The sequence below is a fragment of the Nannospalax galili genome, unplaced genomic scaffold (genome assembly GCF_000622305.1).
Source record: "Nannospalax galili isolate Female #2095 unplaced genomic scaffold, S.galili_v1.0 scaffold751, whole genome shotgun sequence".
NCBI lineage: Eukaryota > Metazoa > Chordata > Mammalia > Rodentia > Spalacidae > Nannospalax > Nannospalax galili.
The window spans coordinates 3,294,983-3,309,778 of NW_008331125.1; the positions used below are offsets into that span (position 1 = coordinate 3,294,983).

General features: G+C 36.9%; 1 protein-coding gene and 1 pseudogene across 3 annotated transcripts in view; one reads left to right on the plus strand and one right to left on the minus strand.

Annotated features, from left to right (window-relative positions):
• The window catches only part of LOC103724542, a 2,195-nt pseudogene extending 1,036 nt beyond the window's left edge, over positions 1 to 1,159 (plus strand).
• Ipo11 (importin 11) overlaps positions 1 to 14,796 on the minus strand; it is a 232,719-nt gene that overhangs the window by 138,796 nt on the left and 79,127 nt on the right. For all 3 annotated transcript variants that reach the window (XM_008856308.2, XM_029557873.1, XM_029557874.1), the window contains exons 12-17: positions 13,389 to 13,436; positions 12,551 to 12,656; positions 8,016 to 8,142; positions 6,938 to 6,971; positions 6,561 to 6,601; positions 4,513 to 4,629 (exon numbers count right to left, since the gene is read on the minus strand). In XM_008856308.2, coding sequence (XP_008854530.1) covers positions 4,513 to 4,629; positions 6,561 to 6,601; positions 6,938 to 6,971; positions 8,016 to 8,142; positions 12,551 to 12,656; positions 13,389 to 13,436 — 473 coding nt within the window. The remainder of the gene's footprint in view (positions 1 to 4,512; positions 4,630 to 6,560; positions 6,602 to 6,937; positions 6,972 to 8,015; positions 8,143 to 12,550; positions 12,657 to 13,388; positions 13,437 to 14,796) is intronic.

A 14,796-nucleotide genomic window follows, 5' to 3' on the forward strand; every position in this document is an offset into this window, starting at 1 on the left:
AACACTCACCCCAGGATGTGTACAAAATTAAATGAGAAATATATGTGGAATACTTGTCACAGAAGAATGCCACTCACATAATCAGCCCCTCAGTAGCTGGCAGCTTTCTCATCAACAGTACTGGAACTAATAAGCAAGCCCCAGGCATCAGAATTCACAAATAGAAAATGGAAGAGTAGACTCCAAGTCTGTAAACTCCAAAAGCAGTTATCTTTCCTAAAACCTAACTGATATTTCTATGCTTTTCGAAGATATATAAAGTCAGTCGTTTCTCTGTTCCTGGCTGATCTTATGGTTCAAGTTTTTCACTGTGCGATGCTGGCAACAACATCTTCAGATTCCACCCCTCCACTTAGCTATATAAATACATTAATCAGAACTGCGTCTTCCTCAACAGGACTGTCTAGTAGAGACCAATGTGCTTAACTTGATTCAGAGACTTTTCCAGAACATCTTCAAAGATGCTAAAGTACTCTTTTTAGAATGAGAATCAGAACCAGCAGAATAGATACATTTTCTCCCAAGACATTTCCTCAAAAGAACTTTTCCCCTTTGTATTCAAGGACTTGGTTTTCCCCCATCATTTCAAGTGTGTATGAGGAACATGCAATGCTATTGTGCATCACCATGAAACATTAAGCAGCAGCAGAAGCAAGCAGTCCTTCCTGACAGGCCACCAAAAACCATTATTTACCTGCCTGAGAGTCCAAAGCCAGCATTTCATATAACTCTGGTGGGGCTAATCCCCTTTATCGCTCCACCACTGTTCATGATCATAACAAAGACTTATTTCCATATTAGCTTTTACACAGACAGCTTATGGAGCCAGTTTCCTAGCTTTCTTGGAAAGGGTCAAATGGAGCTTTTCTCTGCCAAAAAAGCATTCCAGCCAAACCAGACTATCTTAGCCTAGCTAGTAGTATAGGTTCTGTTTTGTTTTCATGGTTAGCCATCCTCTTTTCTGAAAGACTCAGTGAAGCCACAGTCACAGCAATAATAGATTTAGGGACTTTTCATCTTACCACATTATTCCAACTGGTTCAAAACCCTGCAGATAGTACTTACTTTAGTGGCCTTTTTATCATTTATAGCCACCTTAGTACTTCAAAATATTTATTCAGAGAAATGCCCCAAGAGACTTGGTCAAGTAGAAATATAAAAATACTTTTTTAATATAATATTAGCATGCTGGTTACAAGTCTTGTAAAGTTGCATTTTAGCATCACCTTTTTTTTCTTAGACAAGGTCTCACTATGTATCCCTTGCAATTTACTATATTCTGTCCTTATCTTTGTTTTGTCTTTGAGACAGGGTCTCACTGTGTAGCTCTGGCTAGGCTGGAATTCACTATGCAGACTAAGTTGGCTTGGAACTCACAGAGATTAGCCTGCCTCTGCCTCCATGACCTCCCCAGTGCTGGGATTAAAGCCACCATGCCCAGTCCACATTCATCCTTTTTATGAATTGTATAGGCTTCTATTTAAACGTTTCTATTGTTTTATCTTGAAAAATTTAAAAGATGAAAAATTCTCTATTAGAGCCTAACAATCATTACAAAGTCACATTTCATGAAAAGAATTCTCCAACGTCACAACGAAAATCTCATCCATGAAAACATAAGGTAATTCTACTGTGGCGTTTTCACAGGAGCAGTCCCTGGGAATTGCCTGTCCAAGCTTATTTTACCTGGTATAACTCAGTTTTATAAGTTGAAATGATCTGTGACTCTACAGGTGGTAGGAAGCAGTGTCACGAGGGAAAACCAATTTCAAAGAAAAGCTGAACACATTCCCTAGCTTTTATTGTTTTGGGGTTTTTTTTTGGGGGGGGGGTGACCACACTTAGCCTAAAGAGGATTTGTAAAGAATGGCAAAAATCAATGCTTTAGATACCTGCCCTCTTGGTACTGGCAATTGAACCCAGAGTCTCATAATGCAATATAAGCTACTGGGCAATACATCACCAGTATTTGAACTTTAACTTGAAAACCTAGTCTGAAGGCTGGTGCTGGTAATATAGCTCACTTGAGAGAGTGCTTGCTCCACAAGTATAAATCCCTCAGTTTGCTCCCCAGCACCCCATAAATTGGGTATGGTGGCACAAGCTTAAGCCTAGCACTTGAGAAGTAGAGACAGGAGGCTCAGAACTTCAAGGTGATTTTTGACTTCATAGCAAGTTCAAGGCCACCCAAGAATACCTGGGTGAGACCCTGCTTCAGAAAAGAAAACCTATCCTGTTGAATTCCTAGTCACAAAAAACAAAAACCATTTTAACTTATATATCTATAAATCAGAGGAAATCATGTCACTTTGAATGCATTGTCTCTGATGATGCAAGTATTCAAATACCACTTAACAAATTTCATGAGCAAATCATATACATAATATTTCTATTCTAGTGATTCCTGCTATGAAGACCCATCTTGGCATAGTAGTAACCATGCTTTGTCAGAGTTGTTTTTATATTACTTTACAATGTTACCAGGCAGCACAACAGTAACAGAACTCTGCTCCTTTCCAGGGTTTTTATTTTTAGCAGACTATGTTGGATGTCTCCTACATTTAGCTCAGATGACTGCAGCACCTGGAAAAGCTATTGCTGTGACTCATGTATAATATACCACTATTATTGGACTTTTACATGAATACATATATACATGTATATTTGAGTTTTGGCAACTCTGGCTGTGCTGCCATCTTCACAAAAAGAATACCCTAGTCTATTTTGTTGAGTTGGCATTATATAGAAACTAATAACCATATTGGTCTAGAAATGTTAAATTTTCACATCTGTTTAAAGTTAATACCCTGTATTATGTAGGTTTGATTATAAAATCTAATAAAAATAGTCTCCAAATAAGAAGGGGAAAAAAGAGACATAAAGTGGTAGGATATGAAAGGATATAAAGGTATATAACATGGTGGTAGGATATTAAAGGCCATGGGGGTAATTATACCATAGTTTCCTAGAATATTGATTTTTCTTAAAAATCAGGCAGTGACAAGGAAAGCTAAATAATTTCATTGTTAAGAATTGTATGCATCATTTTAATATTAAACTAACTATGAATATAATTTTTTTTTAAAGTTTTGGTTTTTTTTTTTTTTTTGGAGACAGGGTCTCCCTGTATCCCCAGCTGGCCTTTAACTCACTAAGTAAACCAGACTGGCCTCGAACTCACAGAGATCTACCTGCCTCTGCCTCCAGAGTTGGGATCAAAGTCCTGCGCCACCATACCCAGCTAAAAGAAAAATTTTTTAAGTAAAAATAGGGCTGGGGAAACCAGGAGTGGTGACACGTGCCTTTAATCCCAGCACTAGAGAGACACAAGCAGAGCCAGACGATCTCTTTGAGATGGAGGCCAGCCTGGTCTACAAAGAGAATGCAAGGCTAGCTGGGACTACAGGAAGGCCCTGTCTTTAAAAAAAAAAAAAAACTGGGGGTAGGGAAGCCGGGGAGATGGCTCAGTAGGTGAAAGCACTTGCCAAACAGTCTAATGACCTAAATTCAATCCCCTCAGGAACCCCTGTAAAAAGCTGGATGCACCGCTGAACATCTGTAATCCCATCGCTCCTGTGTCAAGATGGGAGACAGAAATAGGAGAACTGGCCAGAAGTGGCACAAACAAGAGATTCTGCCTCAAAACAAGGTTTTTGAAAGGAGAGAACCTAATCCCAAAAGTTGTCTTCTAATCTCCAAACTCAGCACACATGTGAACACACAGAAAATCAATAAACAAGCAAACTGATATATCTAATCTGTGTAAATATTTTTTAAATAAATGGAGTAAAACAACAAATTCTCAAGAGAACTTACATACACTAAGATACATTTTGTACTCTAAATTTTGAAATTAAGCATAAACCAAATCTTCTGAAATTTGAAAATTTCTACTTTCTAAGCATTTCCACACCATTGATATAATTTTTAATATTTAAATTTTTAATTTTCTTTTTTAATTTAATTTTCACTTTATGTGTATGAGTTTTATGCCCACATGTATGTTTGTATCCCCTTGTTATACAGTGCCCACAAAGGACAGAAGAGGGCATCAGATGCCCTCAAACTGGAGTTACAGATAGTTGTTAGCCAAGATATGGATGCTGGGATTCAAACGCAGGTCTTCTGAAAGAGCAGTCAGTGCTCTTAACAGCTGAGTCATCTCTCCCACCCCCAAATTTTAATTTTTTCTTATTCTTTTTCATTTTTGCTTTTTTTAGACAGGGTCACATTATATAGGCCAGCCTGGCATGGAACTCCCAGTGTGGGTCTCCTGCATCAGCCTTCCAAGCATTAGGATTACAGGCACACACCATAACTGGCTTTTCTTAGTCATTTTTCTTTTATAAATTCAAGCAAAAATGTCCACCTTAAATAAGATAAATAAAATGATAAGCTATATATTGTAGGCATTTTAAGGATGCTTCAAACTTTTATAAATATAACGATATTAACAATTCTATACAAACTCTATTCATCTGCATTTATTTTTATGTTTCACAACAAAATTACCTGTACATTGACTCTTTCAATCACACAGGAAAGAACATGCAAAACGTGCATCTTCGTATCACATTCTGTAACTTGCTGCAATAACTGAAAAAGTAGTGTGAACATGGTCTCCAAATACTGCAGGCAAAAGAAAAAGTTCAGAAATGTAAAGACTTCAACACACACACAAATGAAAATAAACCATAATGTCAGAGCAACAGACAAACAGAAATGCAAAACCCTAGCAATACATAAACAAGATACCAATTGGTACTATTTTTTCTTTATTACTGCTAAATGTGTACACTTCAGAATCTTAATCATCTACAAACTGAAATCCTTAAGACTATCTAAACCATGTATGTTGGAATTTTGTCAACCAAGCTGTTAATGTGCACTGTTCCTATACTTCCAGCTGTTGCAAGTAACAGTATGAAAGACCTATGAACTAAAGTAAAAAGAATATCAACTGCTATGTTAAACAGGACAACGAACTCAAGTGGCCCTTCACAGATGATGAAAAGAGATATAAATTTTTGTAGATATACTCTTATCATTCTAAGAATGTTTATTAGGAAAAGAAAAATATCACATGCCTGGTTTGTAACTCCTACATTATAAAAATTATATTGGGAATTGACAAATCATGGGATTTTTCATAAAATATTTGCTCAATCAGGTATTTGGTTTATTTTTTAATATTCTTTGTTATGTTTTGTTTTTTATATAATTTAGCTAATTTTCAGACAAATTTATAAAACATTTCTTTCATTTAAAAATACCCAATGACTAGTTTTTTTTAATTTATTTTTATTTTATGTGTATTCATTCATGTATTGCCTGCATGTAGGTAAGTGCACTCATGTTGTGCAATGCCCACAGAGATCAGAAGAGGTCATTGGATCCCCTGGGACTGGAGTTACGGACAGTTGTTAGCTGCCATATGGGTGTTAGGATTCAAACCCGGGTCTTCTGCAAGAAAAACCCGTGTTCTTAACCGCTGAGCCATCTCTCCAGCCCATCCAATGACTATTTTCATAAATAAAAATCACTGCTTTCCAGATGTGATGGCTCACATCTTTAATCCCAGCATTTCTGAGGCAGAAGCAGGAAAACAGAGACAAGTTCAAGGCCAGACTGAGCTAGAAAGAGAGAGAGCCAGTCATAAAACAAAACAGCAGCAGTAACAACAAAAAGCAATCAAATCACTACTCAACAATTCCCCATCTATGACAGCCTTAGAAGTATATATAGCCATTTATCATATAACTTTCTTCTCACTTAGTCCTTATCAAATCCTTACTGATACCAGCTATGCAAAAGCCATCACGCTAGGTGACAGAGTTGAGGAGAGGGTGAAAAAGATAAGCATGATTGGTATTCTAGTGTTCCAGTAATGTGCGATCCAGAAAAGGATGGAGATGTATACACATAATAATATATAGATAAATAATGTAAGGAATAAAAGAAACAAGCATAGAATACAAATATTAGACATAGTTGGAGTGGTGGTACATGCCTTTAATCCCAACACTCAGGAGGTAGAGGCAAGCAGAGCTCTGTGAGATCAAGTGAGGTCAGCCCAGTCTACATATTGAGTTCCAGATCATCTGGGGTTACAGAGAGTCTGTCTCAAAACAGAAACACAAGCAAACACACACACACACACACACACACACACACACACACACACACACACACACAAAACCCCACAAATAAAAACAAAAGAAAATACTAGATACCTGATAAATTGTAAGGGGTAAAAATGGAGAATAAACATGAAAATCTATAAAAAGGGGGACACTTGCTGCCAAGCGTAACCTGAAGTTTGATCCCTGCACCCACACAATGGAAGCAAAGAACCAACTACCTCAAGTTGTCTTCTGACCTCTATACACACACCATGGCACATGCATATTCACACAAATACACAAATAAATATAAACGTACATTTTAAGAGATCAAAAAATAAGTAGCACATGAATTCCAGGTATAAAACAACATTTATACTCAAAACACAGAAGTAAGAAGTAGAAATCCATAGAAAACATAGAAGTCAACATTCTTACCGGTAAGAACTGATCTGTTCTAAATTCAAAATCATCAACAGGTGAAAAGTAGTTAAGGAATACTGAGAATGCATAAATTTATCAAGATAAAAATATACGCACAATAAATTAGTGAAAAACTGTATTTTAACTATCCTATGAATTAATTTCACAAAATAACAATTTTAAAATGTTAAACTTCTTAAAGCCAGGTGTGACAATACAGGCTTATAATCCCAACACTTAAGAGATGTAGGCTGGAGGACCAGAAGTTGAAGGTTAGCCATGGCTATGTAGCATGTTCTAGACCATGCTGGGCTACATGACACTTCTCAAAACAACAACAAAAAAGTTAAAGTTCTTTGCAATGGTGTATTTTTAAATTTTTTAAAGGATATTTAACTTCAGAGTCGTAGCTGTTTCAATTCGGACCTAAAAATAAAGTGCACTATGAGTTTTTAGTCATCTTAGAACAACTTAATAACAAAAAGAAAAAATATTCCAAATCACTTTCTCTACTCTTTTGGTTGATATTAGGTCATAGAGCATATTACCAAGTGGAAGTAAAGGGATATTATCCTGAGTTTCTAGTAAGTGACAAAAAGAAAAAATATAGTTTATTCTTATGCTTTCCAGTTTTCTGAAATTTCTTAAGTAGTTTTAATGCAACAGGTGCATCCAGGAAGAAAATTTACTTGTCACTAGGTAAGTAGAGAGCTCCAGACTGAAGGAAAGTAGCAGCAGGAGATACCAGGGAAAAGAGAAGCAAATCAGGAAAATGGGTGGGCCTGCAGGAGCTGGAGTTATACAAGTGAAGGGTGACAGTGTCAAAAGGGGTGAAGAGTTCAAGACCCATCTGATATCTGACCTCAATTACAAGAAATCTTTCAAATGCCTGAAAAATGATCTGAGGTCTGCTAAAGCCCATATACAACTCCAGATTCTGCAAATTATATTTACAGTGTGTGTGTGTGTGTGTGTGTGTGTGTGTGTGTGTGTGTGTGTGTGTGTGTACAGTTCACTGTCTGGGTATGCATAAGAATCCAGAATGTAAATACCATATCATATCCCTATTATCTCAAGTTTTCCTCTAACTTTATCAGCCCACTTGGCATAAGCTAATAACAGTTTTAGCTTACAAATCAAATAAAGTTACTGAATTCTACCTTCTATTCTGTAAAACAGTATCTAAAACTTATTGCTTGGCCAGGAGGTTACCACTCCTTAGGTGAACCATTTGCTTCACCTGTAATACTACCTAGTTCATCAAACACTTTTAGGAAAGCAAGAATTGGCTGGGTAAGGTAACGCAAGCCTTTAGTCCCAGCACTCTGATATCTGTGAGTTCCAGGCTAGCTGGGGCTACAGAGAGACCCTGTCTCAAAAAGACCAAAAAAAAAAAAAAAAAAAACAAACCAAGAATTCTGAATATTTTAGAGGAGGTTCTGAGGTCTTGACATGCTGAAGTTGACATACCACTAAATCTTGATCTTGAAGCAAGTTACAGATTGCTTCATACAGCATGGGTCTCAAGTCAGACTTGAATTTCACAGAAATCCACTGACCAATGAGCCAAATCACTCTGCGTCGCAATGGCTTATACCTGGGGAGGCGGGGGGACAGTAAATTAAAATGTTCAGTATTTTAAGAGGTCTGCTTCACAGAATATTCAGTATTTAAAATCAACCCCTAAATGTACCACAGTACGAAAGAAAGGTCTAAGTAAATAAAAACTTACACAGTACAAAGTCCTGGTCAAAATAAAAAAAAAACTCTTAGGTACATATATGATGTCCCCTGATTCCTTTGCATTAATGAATTGTAATAGCCAATAATCCTAGCATTTGGCAAGCTGAGGCAGAGTATACTCAAGGACTCCCTGAGCTAGGAGGCAACACCGTATCTCAAAAAACAAGGGCTAAACCAGCCTTGGTGGCGTAAGCCTTTGAGCTTAGCACTAAGAGCCAGAGGCAGGCAGATCTCTGTAAGATTGAGGCTAGCCTGATAAACAATGCAAGTTCCAGGTTAGTTGGGGCTACAGGGAGAATGTCTCAAAAAAACAGTTTTTTTAATTTTTATTTTTTTTTATGTGTATGAGTGTGTTGCCTGCATGTATGTGAGTGTACCCGTGTCATGCAATGCCGCGGTCAGAAGAGGGCTTCGGATTCCCCTGGAACTGGAGTTAAGAACGGTTTGTAGCCACCATGTGGGTGCTGGGAATAGAACCTGGGTTCTCTGCAAGAGTAGTCAGTGCTCTTAATCACTGAGCCATCTCTCCAGCCCAAAAACTTTTCTTTAAAAAAAAAAGGGGGGGGGGGACTGGGGTACAGCTCCATAGAAAGCACTTATCTAACATGCTTAAGATGCTGGGTTTGATTCTCAGCCTCACAAAAACAAAGCAACACACACACACACCTGTGGCATAGCAAAGTATATACATTTATGTTCCTCAAGCAAATACAAACAATGCTAATGCTCTAACTTCTACAGATGGAAAGGTCTTCATAACAAAATAATAAACTCATATATTCAGTTTCTATTCCTATTCTGTTATTTCCAGAAATATTATTTTCAGATCACTGTGAAAGATCTTTTTATTTATATGAATAATACTTGTATAAGATTATTGATTTAAGCCAAATGATGCTGAAAGATGTATGAAATTATAGTATGTGACTCAGTTAACAAAAATTATGACTTGCATTTTAAAAATTGTAAATCATTTGATTTACAAATACATACATATATTTCTCTGGCTTGTTTTTACTAGAAGTAATGAAGTTTCCCAAGATTTTTCTTAGGTAAAAAGGAAACTCACAAGCTTAAAACATTTCTGTATAAGAAATCCAATACAAAGAAGCTTCTTGATATAACTTTTTGGTGACAAAATGATATTTATTTCAGAGTATAAATGAAACAAGCTAATGAATACACAAAATTATTGCAATTTCTGCAATCTTAAAAGATGATCAAGCACATAGGAAAATGTTAACTAATGTCTGAAAAAATGTTTGCAAACTTTCTTTGGCCTCAATTAGTAAGTGCTATACTAGTAAGCAGTATACTAGGATTTCAGAAAAAGTGTGAGGAAAGGGACATGAAAGTGGGGAAATGCCATTTCAAGGAATAGGAGTTATTTGAACAAAGTCATAGAAGCGGAAACAACAGATGTGTGCATGTGAAGTGAAGAAACTATCAACTTTTAGAATGAAACCTTAAGAGACTTCCATGTCCAGTTCCACTCTCAAGAAAATGAAACTCAAAAAAGTCAAATTCCAAGGTGACAGCCACATCCACGAGAACTTAAGCTTAAAGTCACTTCTCCAATGTACTGTACCTAAACTAGCAGCATCGTTATGGGGCTATGAGAGCATTGCTGGTAAGAGACTTAATACACCAGGATGCGCATTTTAACAAGATTAGTTACCAAGTGAATCAAATGTACATTAAAGCTTGAGAAACACTGATCTAGATCAGCAGTCTAATAAAAATATGATTGAGGTCAAATATATAATTTAAAATTTCTTAGTATCTGCATTAGGAAAAAAAGTTGATATTTTAATAGCATTTCTATTTCTCTAAATACACTCAAAATATTATCATTTAACATGTACTCAAAGAATGCCTCACATGTGCCAGGAGTGGTGGCACACACCTTTAGTCCCAGCACTCAAGAGGCAGGAGGATCTCTGTGAGTTCAAGGTCAGCCTGGTCTACATAAGGAGTTCCAGGCCGGGGAGATGCTTGCAGGAGAGGGAGAGGGAGGGGGGAGGGAGAGGGGGAAGGGGGAGAGGGAGACTATATTCCTCCAAATATCACCATTCATTCAATCAGTACACAGCTTTAGTTTTTAAATTTAAATGAACTAAAATCAAAAACTCATTACCTCAGTAGCAGTTAAGCACATTTCAAAGAACTTAGCAGTCATATGAGGAAAACCACTGTCCTAGAGAGTAAAGGCCTGAAACTAAACAGTCTGCATAGTTTAAAGGTAATTAGATCTGGCATGTCACCCAATGGGGATTTTTCACAGTCCAACACCCTCTTCTGACCCCCAGGGGCATTGCATGAACAGGTGCACTTAAATACAAGCAGGTACTAAACTCATACACATCATGGCTTTCCTTCCTTCTCCCCCTCCATTCTCCTCTTCAAGGCAACTGCCAAGATTACCAGCTTGCCTGCTCGCCCCCCCCCAACCAAGGATTTTTCTTTAAAATTCTAATAAAATTGTAAAAGCTTAATAAACAAATAAAACATTTTTTAAAGCGTTGAATAAATGACAAAATAACAAAAAGTAAAATACTATTAACTGGTCAAAACTTCTTTTAAAGCATCTCTACCTTTCTAACTCTGATGTTGTCTGTCTATCGTTGTCTATCTGAGACCAGGTTTCATTATGCTGCTCTGGCTGGCCTCAATTACACTATACTCTTTGTTGGCCTCAAACTCGAGATCCTCCTGCTTCAGCCTCCAGTTCTATAATTCAATGACTATATATATGTTTATAAAATTATCTACATATGTATAGCCTTCTATTCATTAATTTAGTCAGCAAATATTTACTAATCTCCATGGCTATGTGCTAGCTACAAGGCACTACATATACAGAAGTTAACTCAACTGTATCCTTTACACCAAAAGGAAAAAAAAATCCTCTTGTAATATTTTTATAGTCTTTCTTCAAACTAAGAAACAATTTATAAACACTATGAAAGATCTCTTCCCTTTCTACTCTAACCACTGCAGACTAATATACATAAGTACATACTTGTATATAAAGCAAAAGAATTAGGCAAAAGTTCTACTAAAGGCCATATGGATCTGGCTCTAATGAATGAGGCACTCCAGTAAGAATCCCAAGTCTATTTAGATGCTTTCTGGTATGGTGTCTCCACACACTACTCTCTCCTCAAAGGACTACTTTATGTTCTCATGACAGTCACCTATTTAGATGCTTTCTGGTATGGTGTCTCCACACACTACTCTCTCCTCAAAGGACTACTTTATGTTCTCATGACAGTCACCTATTTAGATGCTTTCTGGTATGGTGTCTCCACATACTACTCTCTCCTCAAAGGACTACTTTATGTTCTCATGACAGTCACCTATTTAGATGCTTTCTGGTATGGTGTCTCCACATACTACTCTCTCCTCAAAGGACTACTTTATGTTCTCATGACAGTCACCTATTTAGATGCTTTCTGGTATGGTGTCTCCAAACACTACTCTCTCCTCAAAGAACTACTTTGTGTTCTCATGACAGTCACCTTTCATGGATATGACTTTGGCTGGGCTATTTATAACTTTAGACCTAGTCTCTGTCATCTATTTTTGTATACAGCTTCTTTCTAGAACTCTAGCTTCTCCCATCATTACATAAAGTTCTACTTCTTTTCTCCAAACTACCTCATATAATATCAAATACTTCTCAAAGGATACACATTAAGGTAAAATGACAAAAAAGCTAATTCTTTTGCTCATATCTTAGTTATAATGTTTGTTAAATCTTATATTTCAATTTTTTTTTACTTTTATTCTATGTGTATGAGTGCACTGCCTGCATGTATGTAAGTGCACTCATGTCCTACAAAGCCTGCAGAGGCCAGAAGAGGGTATAGATCCCCTGGAACAGGAGTTACAGAGAGTTGTTAGCTGCCATGTGGGCGAACTCTGGTCCTCTGGAAGAATATCAAGTGTTCTTAACTGCTGAGCCATCTCTCCAGCCCCCAATATTTTAGTTTTTTTTTTTTTTTTAATTTAAAAAATGGCTGACCATGGTGGCGCATGCCTTTGATCCCAGCACTCTCAAGGTACAGATATGTAGATCTCTGTGAGATTAAGGCCAGCCTGGTGTACACAGTAAATTCTAAGCCAACTGGGGCTACAGGGAAACCCTGTCTCAAAAAATATAAATAAATTAATTAATAAATGAACGAATGAATAAATGAAATTTAGAAAAATCAAGAGAGTAAAATACATATATAATACACACAAAATTTTATACTCGCCTATTATGAGTGACCTGTAATTCTGGAAGAAGTTGGTTTTTAAACCACTGATCAAAATCAACACTGTCAAACAGCTCGAAAGCAGCTAATCCTACAGCATTATACACTGAAAAGAAAAAAATTAAGGAAAATTAAAGATTTCAGATATTTGGCTTTATGTAAGAATCTGAACCTATTTTAAAACATGCAACAGATTAAGAAAAATATGCTGTCTTTAAGAGTGATTACTAAAGACAACATTTTAGAAACATTGCTTATATTATTTTATTCCATGTTTTTCCAAATACTCTTCAGTACTTTTAAACTGAAAATTAAATTCATTCTAATACGATTCAAAATTTAAAACTACAAAACAATATCTGATTTTAAATAGGGGCAGAATTTTATGATCTGGTCCCAGATTATTTGTCTCCGGTCTCATCTTGCACATCAATCCCTTAACGTCTTCCTGTAGTCCAGTAAAATCACAGTATCACATTTTAACTCTACCTACCATTGCTCACCTTATCTTCAAGTTTTCCTAACACTGCTCAGTCTTTGTGGAGCTCTGTTCCGGCACCCTCACCTTGTACAGTTCACTCACCCTTGTGTTTTCCTCTCACAGTTCTGCAGGAGATTTTTCCCTATCCATACCAAACGCCTTTGTATTTACCACCTACTTTAGCATTAACCATCCCATACACTGTGATAATTACTGTTCTTGGTTATCTCCCTTAAACAGTTTTTATCTTTTAGCTATTTTTTAAATCCCAATTCTGCCAGCACCAAATCTACCACAAAAAGATCCTTCTATCTATTAAATAAATACGCATTTCTAAATTACTTAAGTCTAACATACCAGCATCTTTGATTAAGAGTGCATTCATATCTTCTACATTGGTGGGACCTAAAAACAAAAAAAATAGTTAAGTATGAGTGAAGTAAATAAAATGTTTAAATTTTAAAATAATTTAACATATAAAAATTGCACAGTGAACTGGATACCATGTAAGTTTGGATATATCCATATGCTGTGTAAAACTTAAATCAAATTAAACAATATCTACTGCCTCAAACATTTATCATGGCTTTATGGTGAAAACATTCAAAACCTGTCTTTTAAGTTCAGAAACATACAGTACATTATTGCTACATAGTTATTTACCACAAGAGAACTTACTTCTAATAGTAACTTAGTATCCACTGATCAGCTCTCCCCTCTCTCCCTATTCAGCATTCCCCAGCATGTTGAGCTACCTGCAGGTTGTGCAGTGTACTCCAGGTTTCTAGATTTTGAGAGCTGTCACTCATGCTGGGGTGGGCTTTTGATGACATAGCTATCTTTGAGTCATTTCTGCTCCTGTAAGTAACCTTCCACCACATTCCTATAAGTAACCCCAATAAGACTCATTGGTTCACTAAGTTGGATTTTGTGGTATCCTTACTTTGGGCTGTCACTGGTTCCCTATCTAGCATGAGTAGACATTTATTCACATCTCCCCAAGAACAGTGTCACATTACGTGCTTGAACAGGGACCAAGAGCACCAAAGATGAGTTTGGGAGTAATTGCATAGTCCTGGTTATGGGTAGCAGGGCAGACAACTGAGGCTGAACAGTCAGATAGGGTGGAACATCCACTGGGGGAATCCCAATATGGTTACCTTATCCTATGTGGTATGGGATAGTGTGCCTTATTGCTATGTCAGCAATTGCATGGCCTCTATACATGGTCCTGAGACATGCAACCAAGACTAAGTCCTCTACCTAAAGGGACCGTCTAGGTAGGGAGTTCACAGGACAAATCTTGAAGCTGTCTTCCTCTTGCATGGTACGCAGTAGCATGCCTGCCTGATGAATGGAGTCTGGTGCATGAGTATAGGGATACCCTTTAAAAAGGGCAAAGGTTTAGAGTAAATTTCTCAGTGTGAGAGTAGCATGTAAGGGACAAGAGAGTTACTAGGCTGTCAGATGCCATGTGGCCACTGCTATGTTTAGATTTTTTTAGAAAGCTAAGATGGCTCCCCAGTGGGAATTTGCTTGCTTATAAGAAAGGATGAGACAGAGATGCTATCGTGTTGTTGCTTACCATTGTCAGGATACAAGGAAAAAAGAATACAAGTTAGTTCTATAGGAAAGAGCCCTTCCTGGGATCCAAAAAATTGGAACCCATGGAAAGAATCAGATGGTAAAGAAAAAAGGTAAAAATAAAGCAAAAGAACTAAAGAGAGACAAAGTTTTTTTTTTATACTCAGTTCAATGGGCCATG